The sequence below is a fragment of the Calidris pugnax genome, unplaced genomic scaffold (assembly GCF_001431845.1).
Source record: "Calidris pugnax isolate Ruff unplaced genomic scaffold, ASM143184v1 scaffold133, whole genome shotgun sequence".
Classification (NCBI taxonomy): domain Eukaryota; kingdom Metazoa; phylum Chordata; class Aves; order Charadriiformes; family Scolopacidae; genus Calidris; species Calidris pugnax.
Genome location: NW_015090977.1, coordinates 8,454,108 through 8,481,970, shown reverse-complemented (window position 1 = coordinate 8,481,970; position 27,863 = coordinate 8,454,108). Strand labels below are relative to the sequence as shown.

Here is a 27,863-nt window from a genome sequence, read left to right as displayed (position 1 = left end):
AGTGACTTTCTGCCCTGACCCTGCTTTCCTGAGCCAAGCCAGCAGCCAACAGCTCGGTCCGGGGGCTCCAGGGGCAGGTCCAAAAGCAACACCTCTGTCTGGGTGCTCCATCTGCTGTAATCTGAACTGAAATATTCTGAAACGTTTTAGGCCAAAATCTCCCATGTGTGCTACGACAGAACACCCCTTGCTCAAGCTCCTAGAAATACCTCCTCCTACCTTTTAATTTACACCTCCTTTGCATACAATATTTGCTCTTTCCATTTGGGACCGTGTCCAGCTGGATCCAAAAACCGAGCCTCTAATACCCCTTTTTGCATACAGATGTTGGTCCTGTCTAGTTCCTGACATTAGAGGAAGGGGCAAACAAGGGGGCTCAGCCCAGGTGAGCAGCTGGTCCAACGCAGGCAGCAGAGAAATACCTCCTCCTACCTTTTAATTTACACCTCCTTTGCATACAATATTTGCTCTTTCCATTTGGGACCGTGTCCAGCTGGATCCAAAAACCGAGCCTCTAATACCCCTTTTTGCATACAGATGTTGGTCCTGTCTAGTTCCTGACATTAGAGGAAGGGGCAAACAAGGGGGCTCAGCCCAGGTGAGCAGCTGGTCCAACGCAGGCAGCAGGGTGAGGAGTGTGAGCCATGCAAAGCCCCTCCAACAAATCCCCCATCGCAGGGGCTTGGAAGGAGCCCCCTCGCTGCCAAACGCTGCCGTTCGCAGGGCTTCCACCCAACCCTCATTATACATTCAGGGCCGCAGCTGACCCCCATTAGAAAGTGTTTTATTAAATTAAAATATCAATCCCAGAAATAGATGTTTGCTTAACAGACGTAAATGATTTGGGGACCTCATGCTGCAAGCCGTAAAATAAAATCAAACTGTGGCAAAGCCAAAGAAATTAAGCCATAAAGAGAAAGCAGTGGGAGGAACACAGAAACCTCCTCTTGCCAAAGGAAGCTGCTCGTCACAGGCTGAGCAGAGACAGAAAGCTCTCAGGTATGCCAGATCCAGACAAAAAAAAAAAAAAAAACAAAACAGCAAAAATTTCGGACAAAAATTTTCAGCAAAAATTGGCCAAGTATAGCCAATTACCCAGCCATACTTGGACAACAGGTACTAAGGATACTTGAAAATATAGAAAACCTGATTTTACAGACTTTAAGTATAGATTTTTCTTTCCGACCGTTTCTGTACAGAATTGGCTACACCATTTATCATTATGAATCCTTGGGGTTTTTTTTAAGCAAGGAGTTTGCCTTGGTCCCAAGATGCTCAACTGAGAGTCAAACCGTATCCACCCTGCACCACCACTGTCTTATTCCCTTATTCCCTGTCTGCAGGGGCTGCAAAAAACCAAAGCATCCACAGCCACACCACCACCCAAGAAACAAAAAAAAAATCAAAACCTAACCAAAAAAACCCCACCACTCTATCACTTCATCTCCAAAACCAGGGAGGATTTTGGACACTAACACATCCCAGATGTTCCACTTCCTTTTCGCTCAGGGGAAAGAAAATGTGTCATGTAGAAAAATGTGTAAATGTAGAAAAATGTGCAGCATTCAGACTTGTACCCTTCAGGAAGGCTCAGGTGCAAAAAACTGCTTGGGGCATTTGTCCCTCTACTTGCACACCTGAAGAGGAGGCACCAAACTGACACCAGTCCCCTCTGCTGGCTTCCAGACCTGTTGGGAGCACCAGTCCTGGTGTCTCTGTGGAAAGCCACATGAGCAAGATCCAATATCAAGTTGCACAAAGTGCAGTGCAGATGGTTTTAAGGACAGAAATACAAGAATTTCACCTTAAAATCCAAACCCGCACCCTCCTCTTGCCCCTAAGAGAGATGTTGTTCTCTCCAACCCCAGTTTATTGCAGACAGCAGCCCTTAAAGCTCTCCTCCTCTCTCTTCCAGCTGGCACAGCTTTATCTCACGCAGCCTTGCTCAGGGGCATCCCACCAGCCTTTTGAAGTGGCTGCATCCATCCTTTTTCCACACCAAGACAAGATCTCTAAATCGTTTTGTGTTTATTTATCCATTCCACGGCTCCAGAAAGTGGCTTTTTCTCTTTAGCACATCCAGAAGACAGGCAGGGGTCAAGGGAGCAGCCCCTCGGGCAGGAGCACTGGGGTTCCACTGCTCTCCAGGCACACAGGAACCACGGGAGCTTCACAGGAGCAAACAGGAACAAATCCCAAGGATCAGTGATGCAGAACCTCCCTGTGTAGCGGCACAAGTTGTCAGTCTACATCTATTAGAAAAAAACATCTAGTTAATTAATTTTCTCAAGAAAATATGATTTTTCCAGGGCTTTTACAGGGTCTGGCATTACTGAAGCTCCACTCCTACAACAGACGCACCGGCTGCTGTGCCAGCAAAGGCAGAACACGCTCTGTTTGCACACAGGGGCCCATCTGTTCCATCCCTCACAACTGGATCCAAGAGCTCCGCTGGTTGTATTCGGATTGCCATACCCACAGGAATGTCTTCTCCTATGCCATGGACAAGCATGTCTGAAAAAGGACATCGTCGTCATCATCGCTCAACTCTTTTTGTGCTTTCCCTCCCCGGAGCTGAACTTTGCCGGCCACCAAACACTGAGGACAGAAACTCGGGGGCATTTATCATCGGGCTTCAGCCCAGTTTGCCATCCACATGGAGACACCGATAACGGAACCATGTTGGGTTTCAAAGTATAATCCTTGTATTTTATAACCCCGCCACAGAGCACAATAACTGAATTAAAAGCTGGTGAGAAGCAGAGGGTCTGCTGCCCCAAAGCAAGTGTGACAATGTGGGGAGATTTATTCTCCAGCCAGTTGTGTATCATCACGGATCAAATCACATCCCGAGGAGATATCTCACCAGCGTCTCTGCTTTCAGCTTTGAGGTGAGACCAGCTCGCAGGGTCCCGTGACACCTCTGCTACCTTTGATTTCAGATTAATGTTCTGGGCATGGAGAGAGATGGTCACTGCCCCTTTGGGACCCTAAAGGCCTTGGACGTGGCTCACCAGCCATCTGCACCCATTATCCACAACAAACTGCCTTCAGCTAAAGGCAAGAGGCTACAATACTGAAATCCAAGATTTCATTTAGCAGTTATTTGAAGACAGATATTTAACAACAAACAATAAAACAGCTTTCATTTTTGGATTCCCTTCTTGGTTATCTTTCAGTCTGCACCAAACCCCAAGTCCTGTTTCCAGGCCAGCCTTTCCCAGAGATAATCCTGACACCAGCCAGAGTCACTTCTTACCTCTCCCTTCTCAACAGGCTTCCTGGGTAAAACATCCCATTTTAGTAAATGCTTTTGTTTACGCAATATCCTGCCTCTCTTTATGTCAATGGCAGTGAACCTGAGCAAGGTTTTGGATGCTTCCTTGAGCAGTTTGGACACTCCTGGTATGACAATCTTCTGCCTGCAGATGTTTCCACACAGTGCAGGCAAACAGCATCCCACCCGGGTGCATTAATTCTGAACACACAGGCACTTCCCTCACTGTGTTTTCCTGCTGCCCCTGTAGCACTGGGAGGTTAAGACCAGATTCACCAGTGGATAAAAGCTACGAAGATGATGAGGGGCTGGAGCATCTCTGTGCTGAGAGGAAAGGCTGAGGGACCTGGGGCTGTTCAGCTGGAGAAGAGCAGACTGAGAGGGGATCTCATCGATGCTGAGCAATAGCTAAAGGGCGGGTGGCAAGAGGATGGGGCCAGACTCTTCTCAGTGGTGCCCAGGGACAGGACAAGGGGGATAACATGTGACACTGGAAAGTCCATCTCTACACTAGGAATAACTTCTTTCCTGCGAGGGTGGCAGAGCCCTGGAAGAGGCTGCCCAGAGAGGGTGTGGAGTCTCCTTCTCTGGAGACATTCAAACCCACCTGGACGTGTTTCTGTGCAACCTGCTGGGGGTGACCCTGCTCTGCCAGGGGGTTGGACTGGGTGATCTCCAGAGGTCTCTTCCAACCCCTACTGTTCTGTGATACAACCTGTGACCAGTGAGTGTTATCTCTGTGTCCTTTACCACGAATCCTGCTGCAGCTCCAGCTGGGACTGGCTCCTGCCCACCCAAAGTAGAGCAAAGGAGGTGGCCCAGGGCTCAGGTCCCCTGGGGCAGAGCTCAGGATGACAACCTGCACTCAAACACAAGCACCCCAAGGCTGTAAATCACTCAGACCCAATGCAACCCACTTGCCTGAGAGCACAGACACTGGTACCAGCACCAAGGGGAGGAGGGACTGATGCCGAATCTGGCCCTTAAGACTTCAATCGTGTAAATCAAACATTCACCCCTCAGTTTACACCCCCCTCTAACTGGCCACACAGGGCTACGCACAAATTAATAGTTGGTATTTCTGGATGACTTAATTCTCCAAGTGCTCTGTAAAAATAAGACTTTTATTAAAACTTAAATTACCTGTTTTACCATTCAATCAAATGGCAAAATGGCTGAGAAAGCATTGCCTTGTTAGCTCTCCAACAGTTCAGCCAATAAAAGCGGGTTTTAAAAAATAGTATATTAAAACAAATCCTTCTGAAAGGAATCGTTAAATTCCTAGCATAGACACAGTTTGTTTTAATGCCACAGAATTACACTGTAAAGTGTCTTATGTTTTACATTTCAGTTTGGTCTGTTTATACTCTGCAGCATCGGCACACACAAATCTGCAGAGCATCGTATCAACGTACACATTAAATACAACTGCTACCAAAAATAATTAAAATCAAAGCCTTACTGGTTTCGGGCATTAACAAGAGAGTCCACTGGTGAGACTGGAACAGACTGAGCTGCGAGGATCACTGCAGAAGAGGAATAGCTGCAGAGCGGAGACTGGAGCCAGGGAAGACTTGCCAAATTCTCCACAAACCTCCCCAACACACACGTTCAGAGAGAAGGGGGAGGATTCACCTGCAACCAGTGTCTGCAGACACCACGGATGGGGCGACCAGCTCCAACAGGTAAGACACATCCTTGGGGTGGGGTGTACCATCACCCCTAACAACTCCATAAATCCTCACACTAATAAAATTAATGGTCTGAAGTTCCACAAGTGGCTTAAAGAGTCCATGTCATCTCAGGTTCAGCTTTAAGCACCTTAATTCTATTTTCTGATACACCAAAACTCCACAGACCCTGTGTTCAGCAGCCCAGAGACGTGGAAGACTGAAAGGATCTTCCAGCTTTGCCTTTGGCAGCACCAAGAGACTGCAGGAAAGAGGGTGGGAAGACAAGGAATTCTGAGCATTAGAGCCATTCAATCCAGGCCATAAGAAACCATCCACTTGAGGTCTGGACACTTCAAACATTAATAGTAGGGATTATATATAAAAGAAAGTCTTTTTTTTTTGCCAGTGTCTGGCTCAAGTATTCCCTCCTTATTTTGGGCCCTGGAATACCTGGAATACTGGTGCAGCTCTAGTCATCTCCGGCTAAACAAACAAGAATATAAACAAAAATCTAGCAATACAAAGCAATAGGATATCAAAGATTTTAAAAATGCTTTTTTATGGAGGAGAAATTAAATAAACTAGGACTCTTCACCTTGGAAAGATGACAAATAAGTGCAGAGAACCTGAAAGAACTCTGCAATGCTGAGTGATAAAATGAAAAGGCAAGATACGGTTACTCATTGCACCTCCTCAAAAATTGGGAGCCCCTAAGAAGTTACCAGGCAGCAAGTTTACAACCTGCTGAAAGACAAAAGGAAGGATTCCTGTGGTGTTTCCCCAAAGCCCTGCTACTGGTGGTGCTAGGAAAGGTCCTTGGCACGGCCAAGTCTGGAGGTTACTCTCCCCCATAACCCCAGGACCCCCACGGGGCACAAGCCCTCGCTGGGCACTGCATGAGGGATTCTGCAGCTTCTCAACTCTCCCATTGCCACTGTGACCACTTTTTCTTGGCCATGGAGCCCAGCTCAGTTGCATCCAGGTAAGACAGCGCTTCCAAAGAACCTAAATGTCCTTTGTAAAGTGCTTCCACTGGAAAAAAAGGCTTAGATTCAAATGTCTCAACAGATGTTCTTCTCCGTATTTAAAAATCTACCTCTCAGCAGACCCCAGAGGGACTAAGCAGCCACCCAAAGTCCCACCACAGCCCAGTGGGGGGAAGGCTGAGGAACAACACAACCCGGTGATATTTTAGGCAGTGGAGCAGCAGCTCTCCCCATTGCTCCGTCAGCTTGACTTGACATACTTTCCTCTCTGTGATGGGTCAATAAAACTTCTGGTTTATGTATGTTACTTAAAACTTATAAAACTTTTAAAACAGGCCACAAGACTTCCTCTAGACTTCTCAGATTTACTATTCTTAGTGAAGAATGGAAGTTAAAAGGAGCTGAGTTTTTGACTCAAAGAAAAAGAAATGTTTAGCTTCTCAACTCTCCCATTGCCACTGTGACCACTTTTTCTTGGCCATGGAGCCCAGCTCAGTTGCATCCAGGTAAGACAGCGCCTCCAAAGAACCTAAATGTCCTTTGTAAAGTGCTTCCACTGGAAAAAAAGGCTTTGATTCAAGTGTCTCAACAGATGTTCTTCTCCGTATTTAAAAGTCTACCTCTCAGCAGACCTCAGAGGGACTAAGCAGCCACCCAAAGGCCCAGCACAGCCCAGTGGGGGGAAGGCTGAGGAACAACACAACCCGGTGATATTTTAGGCAGTGAAGCAGCAGCTCTCCCCATTGCTCCGTCAGCTTGACTTGACATACTTTCCTCTCTGTGATGGGTCAATAAAACTTCTGGTTTATGTATGTTACTTAAAACTTATAAAACTTTTAAAACAGGCCACAAGACTTCCTCTAGACTTCTCAGATTTACTATTCTTAGTGAAGAATGGAAGTTAAAAGGAGCTGAGTTTTTGACTCAAAGAAAAAGAAATGTTATTAAAAAAAGCAACAGGGGACAATAATTGCATAGAAGAAAGTTGTTATGGGAGCATTAATGCCCCGAGGTAGCTGTGAGCAGTCTTTTCTCACCTACCTGTCAGTTCTTAATTTTTAACTTAGTTCGTAGATCCTGCCAAATTCCCAACGGGCTTCACAGACTCAACATATGGCTCCAGTGAAAAGCAACTACCCACAGGGCAGGCAAGTTTTCATCTCGTTCCACTCAGCTATTGGAAGAATTATTCAGGCAAAGACAACCAGACACACTGCTCTTACAAAATATTTATCACTACGCAGGGTGAGCAAAGAGAACTTTTTAGTACCTTCTCTGACTAAAAGAACGAAGCTTCATCTCTACATAAGCTCGTTAAGATGATCAGCTCAGACAAGACTGTCTCAGTCAGAAGCTCAGACCGACAACCTGTCCTCCCCTTCTGCCCCTTGGGACATCACAACACTTTAAATGCAAGAGCAGAGTATCTATCAATTTCTGAGCATGAAAAAGCTCAGATCATCACAGTTTCTTGCAATGCAGGAGCTGAGCCCAGCTCAGGGCCTGGATATAATGAATTATTTTGCAGAGGATGCAAATCAGGTTAAGATTCAAACACAGCTTGCAGACCAGAAACCAGCACCGGCGGGGCACAGCCAGTCTGCAGCAACACAGTGAGGGATAAATCAGCTCTTAGGGTAGAAATTCATGCCTTTCTGTGTCTGGAGTGACATTACACTGACTTCACACCAAAGGAAATGACCACACCATTGGGTGACAAGCTGTATCTGCATGTGCTTGTGGTACTGCAGCCCCGCGGGCAGCACTGGCCTCAGACACTGATGCTGTTTTGCAGAGGTAGGTCCCCTACTCCAGAGGTACCAGACCTGCATCAGACATGTATCATTACCAGTGGAGCCCACTTTAAAGAAAAAAGGCCACAAACCCACCCAGCCAGTGTTTATTTGATGGCACATAGACACATACATGCAACTCCACTCATCTCCTGGCTACCAAATGAGAAGTGTGTAAGAGCAGAAGCAAACGAACCCCCCAACCCCATCTGCTGCTCTAGCCCATCTACTTGGGGATGTTCCAGATCTGCTGCTCCGTCTGGCAGCTCTCCACGAGGACATTCCCAAACATCCCATGCTCTTTAACACAGAATCATAGAATGGGTAGAGCTGGAAAGGACCATAAAGAGCTCAAAGCCCCGTCCAACCTGCTCTTCAACACCTCCAGGGATGGGGCAGCCACAGCTTCTCTGGGCAACCTGGGCCAGGCTCTCACCACCCTCACCCCAAAGAATTTCTTCCCGAGATCTCATCTCAATCTCCCCTCTTTCAGTTTACAACCAACAACCCTCGTCCTATCACTACACTCTGATAAAGAGTCCATCTCTCCTGTAGGTCCTCTTCAGGTCCTTCCCAAGAGCCCCAAAGCAAGGCACACGGTTCCTTCTCGTTTCAGCCAAGCAATGAAGCAGGTTTCCTAGAAATGTTAAACTGTGATTAACATCCCCCCAAAGCCCTGTGGGAATCGTGTCACCTACCCCGTGCCTCCGCACTCCACCCCTGCTCCAACGCCAACACACGGCTCTTTAATTCAAAGGAGACACCTGAAGGACAAATGATGTTTCCTCAGCTCTGTGTTCTTCAACCTTCTGTCAGGTGAGTGTCAGGAGAGGACTCAGCCAGGGGAGCACTGACGCAGATACTTTAAAATTATATAAATAAATAAAGAGCCCGTTTTCAACTCCACTCGCTCTCCCCCTCCCTCTAAGTAGGTCACTCTGCCTGCTATGGAAATCAGCTCCTCTTCAAAGCAGGTTTGCTCATCTCCTTCCTCATCTCCTTCGTATTAGGAATGTGCAAAGCATTGTAAGAGCAAAGGCTAATTTCAGACTAATTTGATTTATTCCTGACACGGGTATAAATATGAAACGGTATTTACTTGTCAAAAAAAAAAAAACAACAACCATGAAACATGAAAAATGAATGAAAACTTGCAAGGTATCTGCCATACAATTAGTTCTGAATTTGGTACATAGCTGCAGGCCATAGTCCCCAGTAGATAACACAATGCAAATGAAACACAAAGGGTTTTCGTAACCCAGCAAGGAGAAAAAAAAAAAGAAGAAAAAAAACCTCTTGAATCAGACTGCGAAAGCTCAAGGGACTGATGTGAGAGAAGCCCAGCTCATACCAATTTCAGCCTGAAAATTAGGCCCTACCTTTTTATTCCTTCAACCTAACACAGAGCCTTCCAACTCGTATGCCAATTAACAAAGCACATGAGATGAGCCTGATCCTGACCCCGCTGAAGCCCCTGGGAACAAGGCAGCGTGTGCCAGGAATGATGGAAACACGGTCCTTGGGTTCCTCCCAACTCACCCACAGGACAGGACAGGACACAGGCAGGGTCCTCGTTGGAAGAGCCCACCATCCCCCAGGCTGGGCTATAGGGTTTTATACCCTACAGACACACAGAAAACCTTCCTCTAATCCCAGCCCAAACCACTGAACACACACAGGACTGCCCCGGGGGCACCTGGGCACCCCGGGCCCCTGCAGCTCCTTTCGGCAGGATCGAGTACCCAGACTGCAGAAAACACAACTAAAAGCATGAAAAGAAACCCCAGTGCTCACAGAAGGCAAATACTGAAAGGTTTTATCTAATAACATCCAAAAAATGAGTCAAAGAAAATGAACTACAGGAATTTCATTATTACTTGAATGCCTCATCAGCAATTTTGTTTAAAAAAAAAAAAAAAAAATCAGCATTTTAAAATTCAAGTGTAAAGGAATTTCCTAAGACTGGAAAAGCATTTGCCTCATGCACCTCTGAAGATAATCGCATGGTACAAGACCCTGACACAGCACGTTCAGCAAAGTTCTCCTAACTCACAATTGTGCAACTTCAGCCTGTTCCTTTGCTCCATTGATCCAGTCGGAAGACTCCTAGATCAGCTCTTTTCTTTTTTTTTTTTTTTGCTTCCCCCAACTTCTTGAGTTTCAGTGCTTAAGGTTTTAAGCCAAGGCTCAGCATGGAGGTGCGAGAGATGCAAAGGAAGGCGCAGCCAAAAGAGGAAAAATATAAAAATATTTTTTTTTTTCTTTTTTTTTTTTTTTAAAAACTTCTAGAGGAAAGAGAGAGAGAGGCTGGTCTGATGCTGCCTGTAGGAGCAGCAGCATTTTTGCCATCTAGACAAGGAAAGGCAGCCAAAGGGAAAGAAGCAGGGAATTAGCTCAGTAGCTGTGTAAGCACATCAGGTCTGGGCAGAAGGAGCTGCTGTTGGCTGGCAACGTTCACAAGGACCTGCAGCACATCGTACCCAGAATCACAGAATATTCATGATTGGAAGGGACCTTTGAGATCATTGAGTCCAACCACAAAAAAAACCCCACACCAACTACCCAAAACCACACACCCACCTACAGACAGACAAAAACCAACAACCTCGGGCACTAGAGCATGCCCTGAAGTGCCAGGTCTACGCATTTCTTAAATACCTTCAGGGATGGTGACTCCACCACCTCCCTGGGCAGGCTGTTCCAGTGCCTGACCACCCTCTCAGTAAAATCATTCTTCCTCATATCTAATCTAACCCTCCCCTGCTGCAACTTCAGACCATTTCCTCTGCTCCTGTCATTATTCCCCTGGGAGAAGAGGCCAACCCCCACCTCTCTACACCCTCCTTTCAGGGAGCTGTAGAGGGCAATGAGGTCTCCCCTCAGCCTCCTCTTCTCCAAACTAAACATGCCCAGTTCCCTCAGCCTCTCCTCCTGTGACTTGTTCTCCAGACCCCTCCCCAGCTTGGTGGCTCTCCTCTGGACACGCTCCAGCACCTCAATGTCCTTCCTGTGGTGAGGAGCCCAGAACTGAACCCAGCCCTCAAGGTGAGGCCTCACCAGTGCCCAGGACAGAGCCACCATCACTGCCCTGCTCCTGCTGGCCACGCTGGTCCTGACACAGGCCAGGATGGTGTTGGCCTTCTTGGCCACCTGGGCACACTGCTGGCTGCTGTTCAGCTGGCTGTCCCCTGGCACCACGTGCTCCTCTCCCCAGTCAGAAGGATTTATTTCACAGGGTGTGAAGTGAAAAGACTGTAATTAGAGCTTTCACTCACATTCAAGCTTCCTGAAGAGTTTAAGGATGTGGCCCCAGACTGGAGCACTGTCCCACTGCACGGACCCCTAAAGCACCACCCGTACCCCGGGACACGCTCATTAGCCATGATTACTGCCAGGATGTACCTGCCAAAGATCCAGGTTTTAAAAAATATATATAACTGCAATAGGCCTGGAGGCTTCTGAATTTAGAAAGAGCATTATTAATATTAATATGTAACATTTTATAGTAGCAATACAGCAAATAGACAGCGCTGTGCCTTAAGCCCTAGAATCACCCGGGATCCTTGGCAGCAGAAGCTGGAGAAGACAGTAGCAGCTGTCAAGGCACAGCTGGAGCCGCCTCCGGTGAAGGTGAGTGAGAAATGGGATTAAGGAGAAAAAAAAAACCAAAAAAAACCCCAACAGGTAAAATTCAAGGTAAAATGAAATGCAAAGAGGACAGACAACTGCGTTAACAGGCTGTCCCTGCTTGCAGAGCATCTAAATTGTTCTGAGTCCCGTATTTCCCCTTTTCCTTCAGGTACAGCCCCTGCTTCCTAACTTACATTTCTTTTTTATTACCACTTTTCCTGCACGCTCAGCGCTCTGTTTTGCAGGGAGGTCCACCAGACTATAAGGTCAATGGCCTCAATAACATCTGCTGGACCTTAAACTAGTTCATGTGATCCCATCACGTTGGCCCTTGGAGCAGCAAAACAGACCGTGCAAAACCATTCTGCAGCCTTCTTCCTCATGAGCCACGTGGGAACTTGCAGAGCTGCTGCCCGGGCTCCTGCCTTTCAAACAGCCACATCTCCCCTTTTATAAACCTGTTGGAAAATGCTAAGAATTAAAAAAAGAAAAAGCAAACAAAAAACCAAAAGACAAATCAGGAAGAGTGTGACCAGCAGGTGGAGGGAGGTCATCCTCCCCCTCTGCCCTGGTGAGGCCCCATCTGGAGCACTGGGTCCAGTTCTGGGCTCCCCAGTTCAAGAAGGTCAGGGAACTGCTGCAGAGGGTACAGCAGAGGCTACAAAGATGACGAGGGGCCTGGAGCATCTCTCTTACGAGGAAAGGCTGAGGGACTTGGGTCTGTTTAGTCTGGAGAAGAGAAGGCTGAGGGGGGATCTGCTCAACACCTATAAATACTTAAAGGGTGGGTGTCAAGAGAAAGGGGCTGGTCTTCCTTCAGTGGTGCCCAGGGACAGGACAAGAGGAAATGGGCACAAACTTGAACAGAAGAAGTTCCACCTCAACATGAGGAGGAACTTCTTTCCTGTGAGGGTGGCAGAGCCCTGGCAGAGGCTGCCCAGGGAGGTGGTGGAGTCTCCTGCTCTGCAGACATTCAAACTCCACCTGGACACGTTCCTGTAGGACCTGCTCTGGGTGGACCTGCTTTGGCAGGGGGGTTGGACTAGATGATTCCCAGAGGTCCCTTCCAACCCCATTGTCATTTTGTGAAATGGAGCAGAAACTCCCAAATCAAAGTGCCCCACAACAACCACCCCTGGGTCTGCCTGTGCTGACTCAGCAGGAGTTTATACCACAAAACAATGCTCACAAAAAATTGACGTGTTCTCCAGCTGCTCCTCTGCCAAGCCCAACCATTTCTCCTCCCACCGGGGACCTGTATATCAAAACCCTTCTAATGATGAACACTACAAAGTGAGCACTTAATGCCAACCTGCAAAAATCACTGATACTACTCAATTCTCACACATTAAAAAAAAAAAAAAGTCACCAGCAGTTCATCTGAAACTAGGGCAGATGCTGCATTTAAAATACCTACTGCAAACGAGAACTACTTAGGCACATCATAATTAGTAAATGGCAAATATTAGGAGTTATGGGAAAAGAGATCGTTAAAACAGATTTTAATAGCCCAGCATTTCATACATTCAGATGTGCAAATCCAGTCAGCACACACTCGGAGCATTAAGCCTACATTAAGAAACAAACTGCTTCATTTCTGGAGTTGTAAAAACAAAGGTTAAATATCTGCTTCAGCACAAAAGCTGTAATTTCTCCGCAGTGACTGTATTGTTTTGCTTCACACAGCTAATAATACCTGCCCTGGCTTCATACCCACACATCTTCTGAATGCTCTACAAGGCCAAGTTTAATCATCAAACCAGCAAAAATTCCCAAGAACCACACTTGGCGTTAAAGGCTTCTGGAAGTAACCCATCTTTTTAGTTATACCTCATTTATGTAAAATATAGAGTTGAAAATAACACTCTTTTTTTTTTTTTTCTTTGCAGATGGCTGTTTTTCCATCACTTGTAACAAACCCACCAAGCAACTGCCCTTCATTCCAACATTCCCATAGCAAACCAGAGATGCCCCCAGGACCCCAGCTCCCTGGGGCCATCACTCCCTGCCTGGACACCTTGTCCCATGTCCCCTCTCCCCACTGATTCCATGTTATTTACCCATGTCAGCCTCCTCATCTTCCCCCCTTCTCTGCTCCTGGGGTTTCCCAGCTCCATTATTTCGGAGCTGCCACTTCAGCCCCTCCACTCCTTTTTCTTTTTCCTCCATAGCAGTTTTTTCCCTCTGTGGGAACAATGGCACTTGTTTTTCTTGTGCATCATTTCCAAAAACATCTGGACCAGTTTGCTGGCATTGAAGATAAACATGATCTTGACAATACCAGACCATTTCAGCCTAATTGGAAAATTTCTAAACAAATTAAAGCAGTGTCTCATGATGGGAAAGGCTGGGCAGCATCAGAATAAGTTGCTACCAGAGATGCCTACACCTGGGTGTGCAGCTTTGGAGTGGATGACTCTTTGGCTATCCAGTTACAGTTCCAAATGGAACTGGGTACGGGAGCTGAGTATTTCAGGATATGCAGGTCTGGTAATTATAATTGCAGCTGGACATTCAAGGGAATTCCAGGATTTTCCAAACAGCTGCACAAAAAGCATAAATTATAATGCTGGATGCCTCCAACTGGGATGAGATGTTGAAGTTTCATTCCTTTCCATTCATTGTCTCTTTCCCCATTGCAGCTTGGCAGCCACTTCTAATTTGCAAGGTCTGATGCTGTTCTCCAGGATCAAACAGGCAGCAGCAGTAGGGAGGAATATTTGTGGAAGGAACATAGCATTAATTAGTATTTGGAATTTGGGCAACTTCCTGAGAAAAGACTGATAGAAGTGTAAAATCCCATTTTACTGTCTAACCCCTTTTATGTCTGTGCAGAACAGCAATTAAACTCCCCCAGAAAGTCACTTATTGATTCAGTGCTTGATCCAAAGACAACTGAAGTCAATACGACCTGACCCCGGTAACACCTTCCATGTAAGACATTGTAAAAGCCGGTAACTACCTTTAGACACTCCTGGCAGGGGCAGATTTCTAAATGAAAACTGTCTGCATGCCCATAAATCATGGGCATGATCCAGCTGTCACACTGTCCCTTCGTGCCACAAGCACTCATCAAACAGCACCACGTTTGAACCATCCTCCCTTCACATTGGAGAAAGCAGCTCACCCATCCCTGGCCCATTAGGTTAATTATTCATTTATTTCTCCAGGTAATACGGCGCTTTTTTCTGACCTCCACCTGCAGAGCTTCAAACCCAGCTCTGTCCCTGTGGGAACTGCCCACCGTCAATCAAATCAACCTCAGCCAAAGAGCATCTGACCCACCACCAGCATCTGCTCCTCCAAACCGAGACTTCTGGTGCGTGTCCCCTTGTGAACTGGTGCGTGGTGGATATTTTCCTCGTTTTGAGCCAAATGTTGAAGCCTTCACCCCTAACTCATGGGGACAAGTAAAGTTTCTGGAGGCAGAAGCCCTGAGGAACTACCCAGATGAAGCTGCTGCCTGCTCCTTCCCCTACCACCAAGGCCCACGGAGACCCTCCGGCCGCAGGATGTGGCTCAGGAGGTTGGTCCTGGATGAAACTTCACCACTGCCTTCTGCTCTCACCATTACTACAGTCCTCCCTCCCTCCAGCACATCTTCCTGCTCTATTATCTCATTTTCTTGTCTCCCCTTCAACCTAGTCGACATATAATTAATATAGATTTAAACCAACACAAGCTTTAAATCCAAAAGCCACAGGGAATTAACACAACATTAGGTCTAATTCTCCCCCCATCTTCTGCCTCGTTCTGTTGCATGATTTATCTCACTAAAGGATAAGTGGCTTGGGAATGGCCTGTTTCTCACTGGTTTACAGCACCAAATATATGGGACGTGAACCAGCCAGGGCCACTGGGCAGGGTCATAATGTAAGTGAGTGGTAATCACTTAATTAAGGCTACATTCCAGTCGTTTGTTACAGCAAGGAATAAGAAGCAAGGCAAACATCTCTCCTATTTCTGTCTCAGTTTTTCTGTTCCTACCTTTTAGATACAAATATTTTCAAAATCAGAGAATCATTGAATGGTCAGATTGGAAGGGACCTCTGGAGATCACCCAGTCCAACCCCCTGCCAGAGCAGGGTCACCCACAGCACGTTGTACTGGAACGTGTCCAGGTGGGTTTGATTGTCTCCAGAGATGGAGACTCCACCACCTCTGTGGGCAGCCTCTTCCAGGGCTCTGCCACCCTCACAGCAAAGAAGTTCTTCCTCATGTTGGGATGGAATTTCTCGTGTTGCAGTTTGTGCCTGTTGCCCCTTGTCCTGTCCCCGGGCACCACTGAGAAGAGTCTGGCTCCATCCTCTTGCCACCTGCCCTTCAGCTATTGCTCAGCATCGTGGTCACCACCTCTGTGGGCAGCCTCTTCCAGGGCTCTGCCACCCTCACAGCAAAGAAGTTCTTCCTCATGTTGGGATGGAATTTCTCGTGTTGCAGTTTGTGCCTGTTGCCCCTTGTCCTGTCACCAGGCACCACTGAGAAGAGTCTGGCTCCATCCTCTTGCCACCTGCCCTTCAGCTATTGCTCAGCATCATGGTGGTGGTGTTTTGGGGTTTGTTGTGGTTTTTTTTGGTTGGTTGGTTGGTTGTTTTTTTTTATGTGGTTGGACTCGATGATCTCGGAGGTCCCTTCCAACCACTAAGATTCTGTGATTCTGTGATGAGATCCCCTCTCAGTCTGCTCTTCTCCAGCTGAACAGCCCCAGGGCTCTGACTTTTCACATCGCCCACCGTTCCTTTGCTCTCACACCATTTCCCACACAAACCCCTTCATCCCTCTCTGCCCATGAGACATTCACTCAGTAATACATGAAGGAATTGAACACGTAACTAGTATATTTTTATTTTCTAAGACCATTGTAAGTGACTTGTCCAGGATCACACAAAGTTGGAGGGAAAACGGAGACCCAACCCCACCCTACAGAATTCCTGGTGCCCTTAATGGTGACACCAGCCCCTCCTGAGTAGACAAATAACAACTTCAAGCAAACTGAAATTCCTCGTTACGGCATTTGGTCTACACTTAGCAAAGGGCAAAGTACAACATGGCCCCAGCCTTGATCACAGGTTTGGACAAGTGTAATGGTTATTACTATTATTGTCTTGTCAGTGCAAATAAGAAAAACTGAAATAAAGCATTGTGTTCCAGTGCACTGCACTAAAAGGGGTAACACACTAAAAACACACAAACATCAACAAAAATATTTTAAACCAAATAACAGAATATAAGCAAGCTTTGAAATATCATTAAACGGTTCTTCACTTTTTCCTCCTTCACTCTGTGTTTTTAGATTATGATGAAGCAATTGTTTTGGACGAATTTGTAGTAATTTGGTGCAAACACAAGTGCTCTCATGATTTAATTTAAACTGTAATGCAGGCAAAGACACAGAAAGAATTTTTAATTGTTTCATTTTAAAATTAACCTTCTCGCTTCATCCTTGTGCTCTGAGAACATGTAGAACCATAGCGGGCCATACAAACGTGTAAGGAGCAACCACTACAGGAGCAAAGGAGGATTAAAGCCCAGGTTAAATACATTCTGGTGACCATCAGGTACAAGCCCTCGCTGGACTCTCATGCTCTCTGCAGCTGGAAGGAACACCCAAAATCTCTCAGCCGAGGCACCCCCGGTGTCTGTTAATCTCTTGTAATGGTTTTCTGCTCCCTGTATCTCAGCAGCACTTCGACACGCCGAGGAAAAGCAATCTGGATTTCCATTGCCCACAACCGCAGAAAGGCCCTGCTGCCAGGCAGAGGAGATGGGAGAACAGACAACCCTGTGTCCCCGTCTGGGTGCTGGGCAATGGTGTGGGGGAGACCAAGGATGCTCCAGGCCCAGAAGGTGACACACAGCAGAGCCCAGCTCTTCTCCCTTCCCCGCTGGAGCCCTTCAGACCATGGGAAGGAACACAAGATGTTTCCACTCACACGTAAGGGGAGGGTGCTAAAGGGAAAAGGGACTGAGGATTCCCCTTCCTTCCCCGGCATCAAATGCTGCCACATCACACAGTTGGTTTTACTGCGCTAAAATTAAGTCATCAGGTGCAACAAGGCACGCCAGCTGGGCAGTAAGGAGCAGTGATTTACTATGTATGACACAGCGCCGGCTTCTAAGAGATCTCTCATTTTCCCTGTCAGCAGGAAGAGCGGTGCCCTCACACATCAGCCTGGGTCAGACAAACTAGCGAAATCCCTATTTAAAAAAAAAATATATCCATTTACCAAGAATTACCATATTACTCTCACATTACAGACCCCATGAAGCTGTAGGTATCTCCCACTCCAGGAGCAGACAAGAGCAGTGACACGGCAGGTGGCCTTCAGCATCCCTGTCTGTGGGTACCAGAGTGACCCCCTGGGAGCAGATCCCCAGGAGGGCAGCATCAGAAGAACGGGTACCATCACTCCATGTGAGCGCAGAGCATCAGGTTTTTAAGAAGGAAAAGGCAAATGTGCGATTTCTACCCAATTCTCTCCTGATTTTAGGGAATTCTCTTTCTTTTTTAGATTATCTTCGCGTCTCCCCGCCGCCACGAGCAGCACAGCCGTGAGGCTGTGTCGGACGTGCGCCGTGGGCAGTCGCTCGGCATCAGCAGCCGAGGCTCAGCACAGCTCCCTCCTCACACGTAGCACCTGACGTAGGGCTCTCGTTGCATCATGACTGCATTATTTTTAGATAACCGTCAGCCGGTGTCAGAACGCGGGTCGATAGCGATTAGATTTATAGGCAGAACCAGCTACGCTTGTAGCAGTGAGATGTAAAGCGTTCAACAATTTCTGTAAGAAGTTTGACCATGGGGGTCGGGGCCTGGAAAATATGTTTGCTCCTAACTCCCAAAACCATTTAGGAAAAATAATATTGTACCGCCAGGATACATTCCTGGAGTTGAATCCCTGCTGTTGAGTCACAGTAGGGTCAATACCACGCGTATTCTGTTTGAACAGCCCTTTGCAGGCTTCGATAAAGACCAGCTACGCTTGTAGCAGTGAGATGTAAAGCGTTCAACAATTTCTGTAAGAAGTTTGACCATGGGGGTCGGGGCCTGGAAAATATGTTTGCTCCTAACTCCCAAAACCATTTAGGAAAAATAATATTGTACCGCCAGGATACATTCCTGGAGTTGAATCCCTGCTGTTGAGTCACAGTAAGGTCAATACCGCGCGTATTCTGTTTGAGCAGCCCTTTGCAGACTTCGATAAAGACAATATGTTTGCTCCTAACTCCCAAAACCATTTAGGAAAAATAATATTGTACCGCCAGGATACATTCCTGGAGTTGAATCCCTGCTGTTGAGTCACAGTAGGGTCAATACCACGCGTATTCTGTTTGAACAGCCCTTTGCAGGCTTCGATAAAGACATCTATCTTTAAAAAAAAAAAAAAAAAAGAAATCTCCCTGAAATCTCCCTTTTAAATTTAATATTTCAACACGCAGAATGTCCTCACCTACCCCGGGATTCGGGCATCTCTGTGGGAGCTGGCAGCCCGCCAGCCCACCGGAACATCTGGACCAGATTGTTCAGTTTTAGATAAAGATTAGCGGCATCAATCACAAAATGAGTAAAACCTTTTTAATTACCTGAGAAGGCTCGTTTCTATTTTCTTCCGTGCTACGCCTAATTAACAGGTAGGTTTGCTCACAGACTGCATCCAGCATTTTATCCCTAGAAACGCGTGCGCTTTCTGCCAGGAGAGATGTGACGGGGGAAGATGGTGGCCAAGAGGAGCCCAGAAGGAATCCCCAGAATCCAAGCACGTTGACAGCACACGCCGAAAGCCAGCTCCGTCTGTCTGTCCTGGCTGATCCAAGAGGAAGATCTCCAAGACGACCAGCATGGGGCTGTCATCTCAGCATCGCCGGCTGCCCTTTGAAAGGCCTCGGGGTCTCCAAGATGCTGAGCGAGGCCAGCAGATGTGACACTGCACCGAGGGGCCAGTCCTGCCCTTCTGGAGTGGCAGCTGGACGCCAGGCAGGACACCTCCGGGCACCAAAATGTCACTAGATGCCCATGTTCTGCCAAATGCATCCCATTCCAAATGTCTCTTACTGGAGCCACAATAGCACAGCACTGATCCAGACCAAGGCCTGGGAATAATACTGTAATTCAGGTAATTACAGCCCTTTCCTTTTTTTTATCCTTAGAAAAATATTCCTAAAAGCTGCCTAACTAATTTGGCAGCAGAAATCTAACATACCTTTTACCGTCGAGATAAGGTTCTGCTTCTCCATTCAGGCAGACCTGAATTAATATGCAATAATAAAATACCAGCGTTGTCACTATTTTCTAGTCATTGCTGTTGCGTCTCATGAATCCTGTGTTGTCTCTGCATGATAAATGTGTTAGCAGCTTATTACTCATTCATTGCCAGTGACAGGGAATATTCAGATGAGGATGCCAAACAACTATCGAAAACAAAAATTATCTATCAGTTCCTAGTCAGCTGGGTTGTAAACTAAATGTCACAGTAACGTCTAAGCTTCCAGATACTTCCTAAATGACTATATGAAGCCTCATCTCTTAACTCTATTATTTCTCTAAGAAGTATTTCGTTTATTCATTCTTTGATCGGTATCAGACCCAATTTCCATGAAGCTGATCGGAATAATTTACAGAGAGCAGGTCCCAGGTGTGTGGAGCCTACGCAGAGTCCAGGCTGGGAACTTCCCAAAGCACGTACTGAGTCTGGGTAATTTGCATTATTCCTAACGGGGAATATAGCAGCCAAACTGCTAGGTATATGATAAACATTAGAGTTGCAACTTTTATCAAGTACCTCTATAAGGCCCCACAAAATATCACCGTTAGTTCCTGCTTCAGGGACGTCGAGGTTGTGGAGAAATGGGGAACCAGCACCTCGGATCCTGTGTGACAACCCTCAGTCACAGCCACATCCCCGCGGCGCATCACTTCATCTCCATCCACATCATCCTGTCTTATACCAAAGGATATATAAAAGACATAACCCAGTGAGGCTGTGCTTGTATAAAGACCTACTTTAATTCATTAACGTGATTAAAGTTTGGGCCCTTCTGCCTCCAAACAGCATTTCCCTACTATCAATTATTTATATGTCGTTATTTATCTTAGTCAGAGAGTTGCTTCGCATTTTAGTTAATGTATTACCTACCCGTTAAAATCTTAATATTACTAGTCTGTGGGTGTAACACTATTACACAGGACTAAATGGCTGACAGAACTGCTTTTAATCTGCCCTATTTACATGTAGAAACGCTACACTGGGTAGTTAGCTGAGTTTGTCCTGTACTTCAAGGATGATAAGTGTTACAGAAGATAAGCACTATCTTATCCTTATGGGAAGTAAATCCACATATCTCTAAAGTGTTTTAAGTTAATTAAGCGCCACTTTACAAGGGGGATACAGCAAGATGGTGCGAAAGGCTGTGCTTCAGTGTCGGCCTCGATGTCCACCCGCAGCCCTCGCGAAGTTAATTCCCTAATTGGATAAGCAGAGGAGTGCCCAAGCCGTGCAGGGAGGCTGCTGGAGCACACGTCCCTATCTCAGCATGTGCAAATAATTCCATGTGCAAAAGCACAGATGCAAGCTTGTCTGAAAACTGAACATAGGCTTATTTAATCACCAAGGAATTTGAAGTTCCTCTTCAACGTTTAACATTTGGTAAAGCAGCAGTTTACTGCCTGTGCACTTCTCCAGGATGAAGGGAAACCCCCCTGCTTACCCATTTTTTCAGCGGTTCTTCGCCACTGGCCCCTCATTTACAACTTGCAAATAGCCCCTCTTCCCCCTGATGGTATACATAGTCTGTTATGATGTTACAAAATAGAATTTAAAAGAATATCTTCGGATGAGTCAGCAGTGCCCTTTCACAGTGTTTTCTGTCTTGCTAATACTTTGCTTGAAGTAAAGAATGTTGTTTTATTTTTGTTTCACGCTGCTCAGAAGCCGTCACATCATCCCCATCTCCTCGGCTGCCGGGTGGCTGAGCTCCCTCTGCTCAGCTGCTGTCGTGCATGGGCCAAAAAACACCAGAGAGGGAGTTTATAGCCTTCTATAGCTCCTTGGGGGCTTTAATCCAAGACCCAGACCTCTGCTGAACATGCACAAGGAGACACGGAGGTGTTCACCCCAGCACAGCTGGGTGGAAGGTCTGGTAGGTCACCAGTGACCAGCAGAACTGATCTGCTTGTACTGCTCAAGGTGCTCAGCTATGGTAGATACGGGCAGTGGCTTCCCCACATGCAAACCAAGGGATTATTTAGAGTGCTCTCCCTCCTGCAAACTCAAATTCTCAAACTAGCAGCATTATTTAATTACAAAACTATTTATATATTGACTTAAAGAGCTTCTGGTGAGCAGGGTTAAGAACAGGGGATTCCTCTCTTTTGGGCAGGATCAGACTCAGAAGGACAGGGACGAAAATTCTGGTGAGCAGGGTTAAGAACAGGGGATTCCCCTCTTTCGGGCAGGATCAGACTCAGAAGAACAGGGACAAAAAACAACACGCAAAATGAGATTCAGGCTCCTTTCTCCTACCTGGGATGGATACCCAGCATTGGCGCAGCCCCAGCGCTCTGCCCACATACAGAATCCCTGCTTATGGACCCTATACATCCCACCAGCTTCTTGGGGCCTCAGTAGCTGATATTCAGTGAAAAACAACACGCAAAATGAGATTCAGGCTCCCTTCTCCTACCTGGGATGGATACCCAACATTGGCACAGCCCCAGCACTCTGCCCACATACGGAATCCCTGCTTATGGACCCTATACATCCCACCAGCTGCTTGGGGCCTCAGTAGCTGATGACCAACCTCCCAATACTTCCCCTACACCATATCCCCTAACACCACATCGAAGCTCCCAATAGAATCAAGGATTTGTTTGGATTGGAGGGGAATTTAAAGACCATCCAGTGCCACCCCCTTCCCTGGGCAGGAACACCTCCCACCAGACCAGGTTGCTCCAAGCCCCCTCCAACCTGCCCTTGAACCCCTCCAGGGATGGGGCAGCCACAGCTTCTCTGGGCAACCTGGGCCAGGCTCTCACCACCCTCACACCAAAGAAGTTCTTCCCCGCATCTCATCTCAATCTCCCCTCTTTCAGTTTAAAACCATTTCCCCCTCGTCCTATGGCTCCCCTCCCTGATCAAGTGTCCCTCCCCACCTTTCCTGGAGCCCCTTTAGGGACTGGAACTGGTACTTCTCCAGCCTTGGGGAGGCACCACAAAGGGCACACACTTGCCTTATCCAGCCTTCTGGGGAGGGGGTGCTGCACCATCAAGAACATTGCCCTTTCCCAGGGTGGGATCAAGTACAACTTCAAGCTGACAAAGGGAGGTGGAAGATGGCAATGCCCGAGTTCACAAAAGAAGACACAGCCAGGCACGAGCTACCCGGGCAATTCCCCCAAGGCCATCCCTTGTGGGAGGGGAGATGAGCAGCTTCTCACCAGGCAACGGACATGGGACCAGTCCCATTGAGAGGAGTCTCGTAGCGAGAAAAATCTTTGCACGCTGTCTCACGAGGCAAACTGCACCTTTCTTCAAGTCACTCACTTCAATGTGAAAAAGTTGCCCCACTTTTGCTGTCTCCAGATCCTACAAATGCACAATTTTCTCAAACTCCTCCGGATGGAGGGAGCTGAGTAAATGGAAGATGTTGCCCAAGAAGCCCACGGCTGCGGCAGAAGCCGAACATTCTCTTCTGAGTCTTTTTTCTCCCCAGCCCCTCACTATCTAACCCCTGTGACACAGAAAGCACAGAAACCCCCTCTTTGCAAACACAGGCCCAACTGAAAAGTTCATTTGTGTGAATTGCCATAAAAGTTGGAGATAATCTGGACCACAATTTTTGCTTATGTAAATGTCAGCACACAAAAAATCAGGCTTGGATCACAAAGACAAGTTGTAGTTAATAGGCAGAGTAAAACACACACACGTTCCTTCCAGGCCTTCACTAGCCTTCTCTGAACATCTGCTGAACAAGAAAATTCCATCCATAAAAGTGACTACAGAAATTAAAAATCCTCTGAATTCTCAGATAAGTGCATGCACGTACAAACCCCTCCGGTCCAAAGGGCCCCCTCGTACTTCTTTGTGTCCGTGGGAACCATCCAATTACAGACCAGCAAAAAGCCACAGAACAGCAAAGACTCGTGAAATGAACTAAAGAGCAATAAGAAGCTTTTAGAATCACAGAATCATAGAATTGTCTGGGTTGGAAGGGACCTTTAAGATCATCTAGTCCAACCATCAACCTAACTCTGATAAAAACCATCACTAACCCATGTCTCTAAGCACCATGTCAACCCGACATTTTAATCCCTCCAGGGATGGTGCCTCAACCCCTTCCCCAGGCAGCCCACTCCAAGGTTTGACAACCCTTTCAGGGTAAAAATTTTTCCTAATATCCAACCTGGTGCAACTTGATGCCATTTCCTCATCCCATCGCCTGTTCCTTGGGAGCAGAGACCGACCCCCCCTGGCTACCCCCTCCTTTCAGGGAGTTGGAGAGAGCGAGAAGGTCTCCCCTCAGCCTCCTTTTCTCCAGGCTGAACACCCCCAGCTCCCTCAGCCTCTCCTCAGGAGACTTGTTCTCCAGACCCCTCACCAGCTCCGTTGCCCTTCTCTGGACCTGCTCCAGCCCCTCAATGTCTTCTTTGTGGAAAGGGGCCCAAAACTGGATGCAGCACTCAAGGTTGGGCCTCACCAGTGCCCAGCACAGGGGGACAGTCACCTCATGAGTCCTGCTCACCACGCTGTTCCTGACACAGGCCAGGATGCTGTTGGCTTCATGGCCACACTGCTGGCTCCTGTGCAGCACCCCCAGCTCCAGCCACTCTGCCCCAAGCCTGTAGAGCTGCATGGGGCTGGTGTGACCCATAGCAAAGCACACTTGAAGTTCTCAGTCAGTTTTAGGCCACAAAAATATTTGGATAATCCCTTCTCACGGATACTTAATGAAGGAGAAAACTAAGGCAGGCCATGTCTGCTGTGATGACCCCCCAGTCCCACCCAGCATCCCTAAGGCCCTCACTCAACCACAGTCTGAAACGAGCATCCCATTGTTGACATGATGTAATTTGCTGCAACTGCATCCCCAGCTACAGTGGGTGGAAAACACTGCAGGACCAGCAAGGTGCAACACCTGGAAAGGGAGTTTTAAATGTTTTTTAACGATTGTTTAAAAATTTCCTTTACCAGACCCAAGGCAGTGTTGTTTAGCTTGTTTTTATGGCCAACGTTTAGAGAAATAAATAAATACACACAGATAGGAAACGAGGGTTGCCATCCCAGAGAGAGTTGTTATTTCCAATATGCTTTACACTACATGATTCAAAAACCAAAAACACAGCAGCGGTATGATCAGATTGCTCATTTGATCTTTACAGAACGGAGGTTTTTTTAAGGGATTCAGTTTGGGTTTTTTTAAAAGATGGCTTCAACTCCCACTGAAACCCAGCCAAGTCCTATAACGCAGAAAAAAATCCACAGCTGATGGCACCCAAACTGTGTTTCAGTTTCTCTCTTTTGCCAAAGGGCTCCCGATACTCCGAGGCGCAGGATTCCCACTATGGGATACCAAATTCTGACATTTCCTACACACTAAACCACAGGTCAGATTTTAACCCAAACACAACCTCACGCAACGGCAAGAGAATTCCCTGGGTGGGTGCGGGGGTGCAGGGTGGTGGGGTTCATCAGACACTTCTCACCAGCATCCAGCTCCCCTCTCCTAAATGTAACAAAGAGAAATGAGCTCATATTCGTGTACTTTGAGCAGGGAACTGGGATTTCAGCTCTAGGTGCCCAGAATGAACGCCCATTCGGGCACAGAAAACTCCTGGGGGGAATCCAGCCCAGCTGCCTCCGCACCCTCGGTCCTAGGGACCATCTCAGCACCCTCAACTGTTGTCCATGAAAGCCAGTGGGTGGTGATGGGGGTTCATCTGCCCCCCCTTGCTCTAAACCCACGCCTCGCCGAAGCAGAGCACAGAGACCACACTCAGGGAAGAGAACACATCGTACTTTTCTAAAAATCCCCTGTACCAAATATACACTTGACCCGGAGTTACACACCCACTCTGCCAGAGCTATTTTTTTCACCAGGCTCGTCACCGTTGCTATAAATCACCCCGGTTTGCAGAGGCCAGACGAGATGTCACATCTCCGTGCTCAGCTTTCTGCCTGCCCTAAGAAAACCTCTGTGATACAGGCAATGCATCTATTACCTCTCTGTCTCCCCTGGGCTGTGGGTGCATGACTGCTCCTGCTCCACCCCGTGACCGTGCTCCCCATGCCCACAGAGGAGACATCACACTCGGATCCCCCCTTACAAGCACCAGCCAGACCCCCCACAGCCCCCGGAGCACATCGGAGCAGGGAGTCCCATGCTGATCTCCAGGGAAGACGGGTCATCATAGCTTAGGATTTCAGCTCTCCCTCTGCACCTGCAGGAGTGGTAGGTGGCACCGCGATTACTTGTCCACTACCAAGGTCCTAGTGAGGTCTCCTGCCTCCAACTGCAGCTCTTACCCCTTTTTAAATAGGTGCCTAAATCATCCTGGAAACTTCTGTCCCAGCAACATCCAGAAGGTGCCGGTTTCACAGTTTGGCTGTAAACAACACCCAGCTTTCTACCTTATCCCTTGTTATTCTTACGTTTCACCTTGTTTGTCACCCAACAGTGGCTGCTTCAACACCTTGTGGTGCCAGGCACTTCCAGAGGCAGGACAGGTTTTTCATGGGAGTGTGTAACGTAGCAATAGAAATAACACCTCCCTGCCCAGCCGAGTGCTGCTCGTGTCCTACAGCACCTTCCCCCCAGCACAAACACCCACCCAAGCAACTCCCAGGCACCAGGAAAGGTCCGTTGTATCCCTACACCCACCCTGCACCCTCGGTGTGGATGTACACTCAGTGAGAGCTCGGGAGACACAGCCCCACGGTGGCCTCGGGTTCAACACAGCACAGAACCGTGCAGCAGCTTCCCAGGGAAAACTCAGGGAGGGAATCACACTGACATGGCCAAAAACCTTAACTCTGCTCTCTCTCTTGCAGTTGTGAAAGCTGCAGAGCTTTGGAAGCAATAAATGGGACCCTCGATTGGGATTACATTCCCAGTTGTGAACCTAGGAGGAACAATTTTGAAAAAAATTAGCTTCCCCAGTCAGTGTTTTAATTAGATACCTCACCTAGATATCTTCAGTCTTTACAACATGTTTCTCTATCCCACGCGGCAGCTTTAAAACTCCCTTTTCTACGTCTCGGAACTACTGAACCTGGTGAGATTTTAATAGAAATCCCTTCCCTACGCTATAAAGGGAAGCATTACTTGAGATTTTAATTAGCAGCTGTCAATGCTGAGCCATAGGAAATAGTGAATAGTTTGCTTAACTTATTAGAGAAAGCACATTTTGCTTTCTGACCTTCTGCACTCAAATGATGGAACATACTTGAGCTGTTTAAAAACTCCCTTCCAAAAAGCCCAACTCTGTAGTAGTAAAATCCTTTCCCTCGACCAATACACAAGGTGCTGCTCCAGCCCCAGTTCCCCCACTGAGCACCCTGCTCATCCGATGCAGAAATCGTGACGCTGTGATTTCCTGACGGGTGCTATCAGCCCGAGAGGCAGCGTTGTGTTGTGCTCTCCTCCCATCCTGCACAGGGCACTCACCCCGAGCTTTAAACACAAACCGAACTTGGAAATCGGACCCTAAATGGATTCAGCCCCTCCAGACCCCGTTTGCACAATAATAGAGGGAAAAGCAGGTCCTGTCACGCTAACTTCAAGCCGGGGCAGAGAGCGGGCGCACGACTCCCACCCGCACCCCTGCTCCAAAGGCATGAAAAGAATCATTCCTACCGTTCAGCTGCCGGTAGACGATATCTTCTAGGAGGGAGAGTCTCTTCAGCACCGCATCCTGGATGGAGCTGATGCCGTGGGCTGTCAAGTTGGCCACTTCTGCCCTGGGATGGATGTCATGGAAGGAGTCGCCGCTCTTGGCCGTGATGGGTCTGCACTTGGCCAGGAAGAGGACGAAACCGGCCACGGCGATCAAGTTTAACACCAGCAGGACTTTGACCCTCCTCAAAGAAGCCATCAAACTTCCCGAGGGGCACCGCCAGCCCCTCTAGGGCTAGTGGAGGGGACCGGCAGGTGCCCGCCGCTGCGCCCGCATCCCCAACGCCGCCCGCAGGGAGCCCCGGCCTGGCCGCGGCGAGGAGCGGAGGGGGGTTTTGGTGAGGAGAAAGCGCCGAGCTACGGCCCCACCGAGGAGGAGGAGGAGGAGGAGATGACAACGCCACCACCGCCACCGCCACCACCACCACCACCGGGGCCGGCCGCCCCGCTCCGCTGCCGGCGCAACTTCATACCCCGCGCAAGGGCGGCCGCGCCTCGGCTCCGGCGAGCCCTGCGGCAGCTCCGCCGCCTCCTCCTCCTCCTCCTCCTCCTCCTCCTCTTCCTCCTCCTCCTCCTCCGACCGCGGGGCCGTTCCTGCGCTGAGCGGAGGGGGCAT

The 27,863-nt window shown here is 47.9% G+C and overlaps 1 protein-coding gene across 1 annotated transcript in view; it reads right to left on the bottom strand.

Moving 5' to 3' along the window:
• WBSCR17 (Williams-Beuren syndrome chromosome region 17) overlaps window positions 1–27,782 on the bottom strand; it is a 239,382-nt gene extending 211,600 nt beyond the window's left edge. The window contains exon 1 of the mRNA XM_014953329.1: window positions 27,209–27,782. Coding sequence (XP_014808815.1) covers window positions 27,209–27,446 — 238 coding nt within the window. The 5' untranslated portion in view covers window positions 27,447–27,782. The remainder of the gene's footprint in view (window positions 1–27,208) is intronic.
• Window positions 27,783–27,863: the final 81 nt, after the last annotated feature.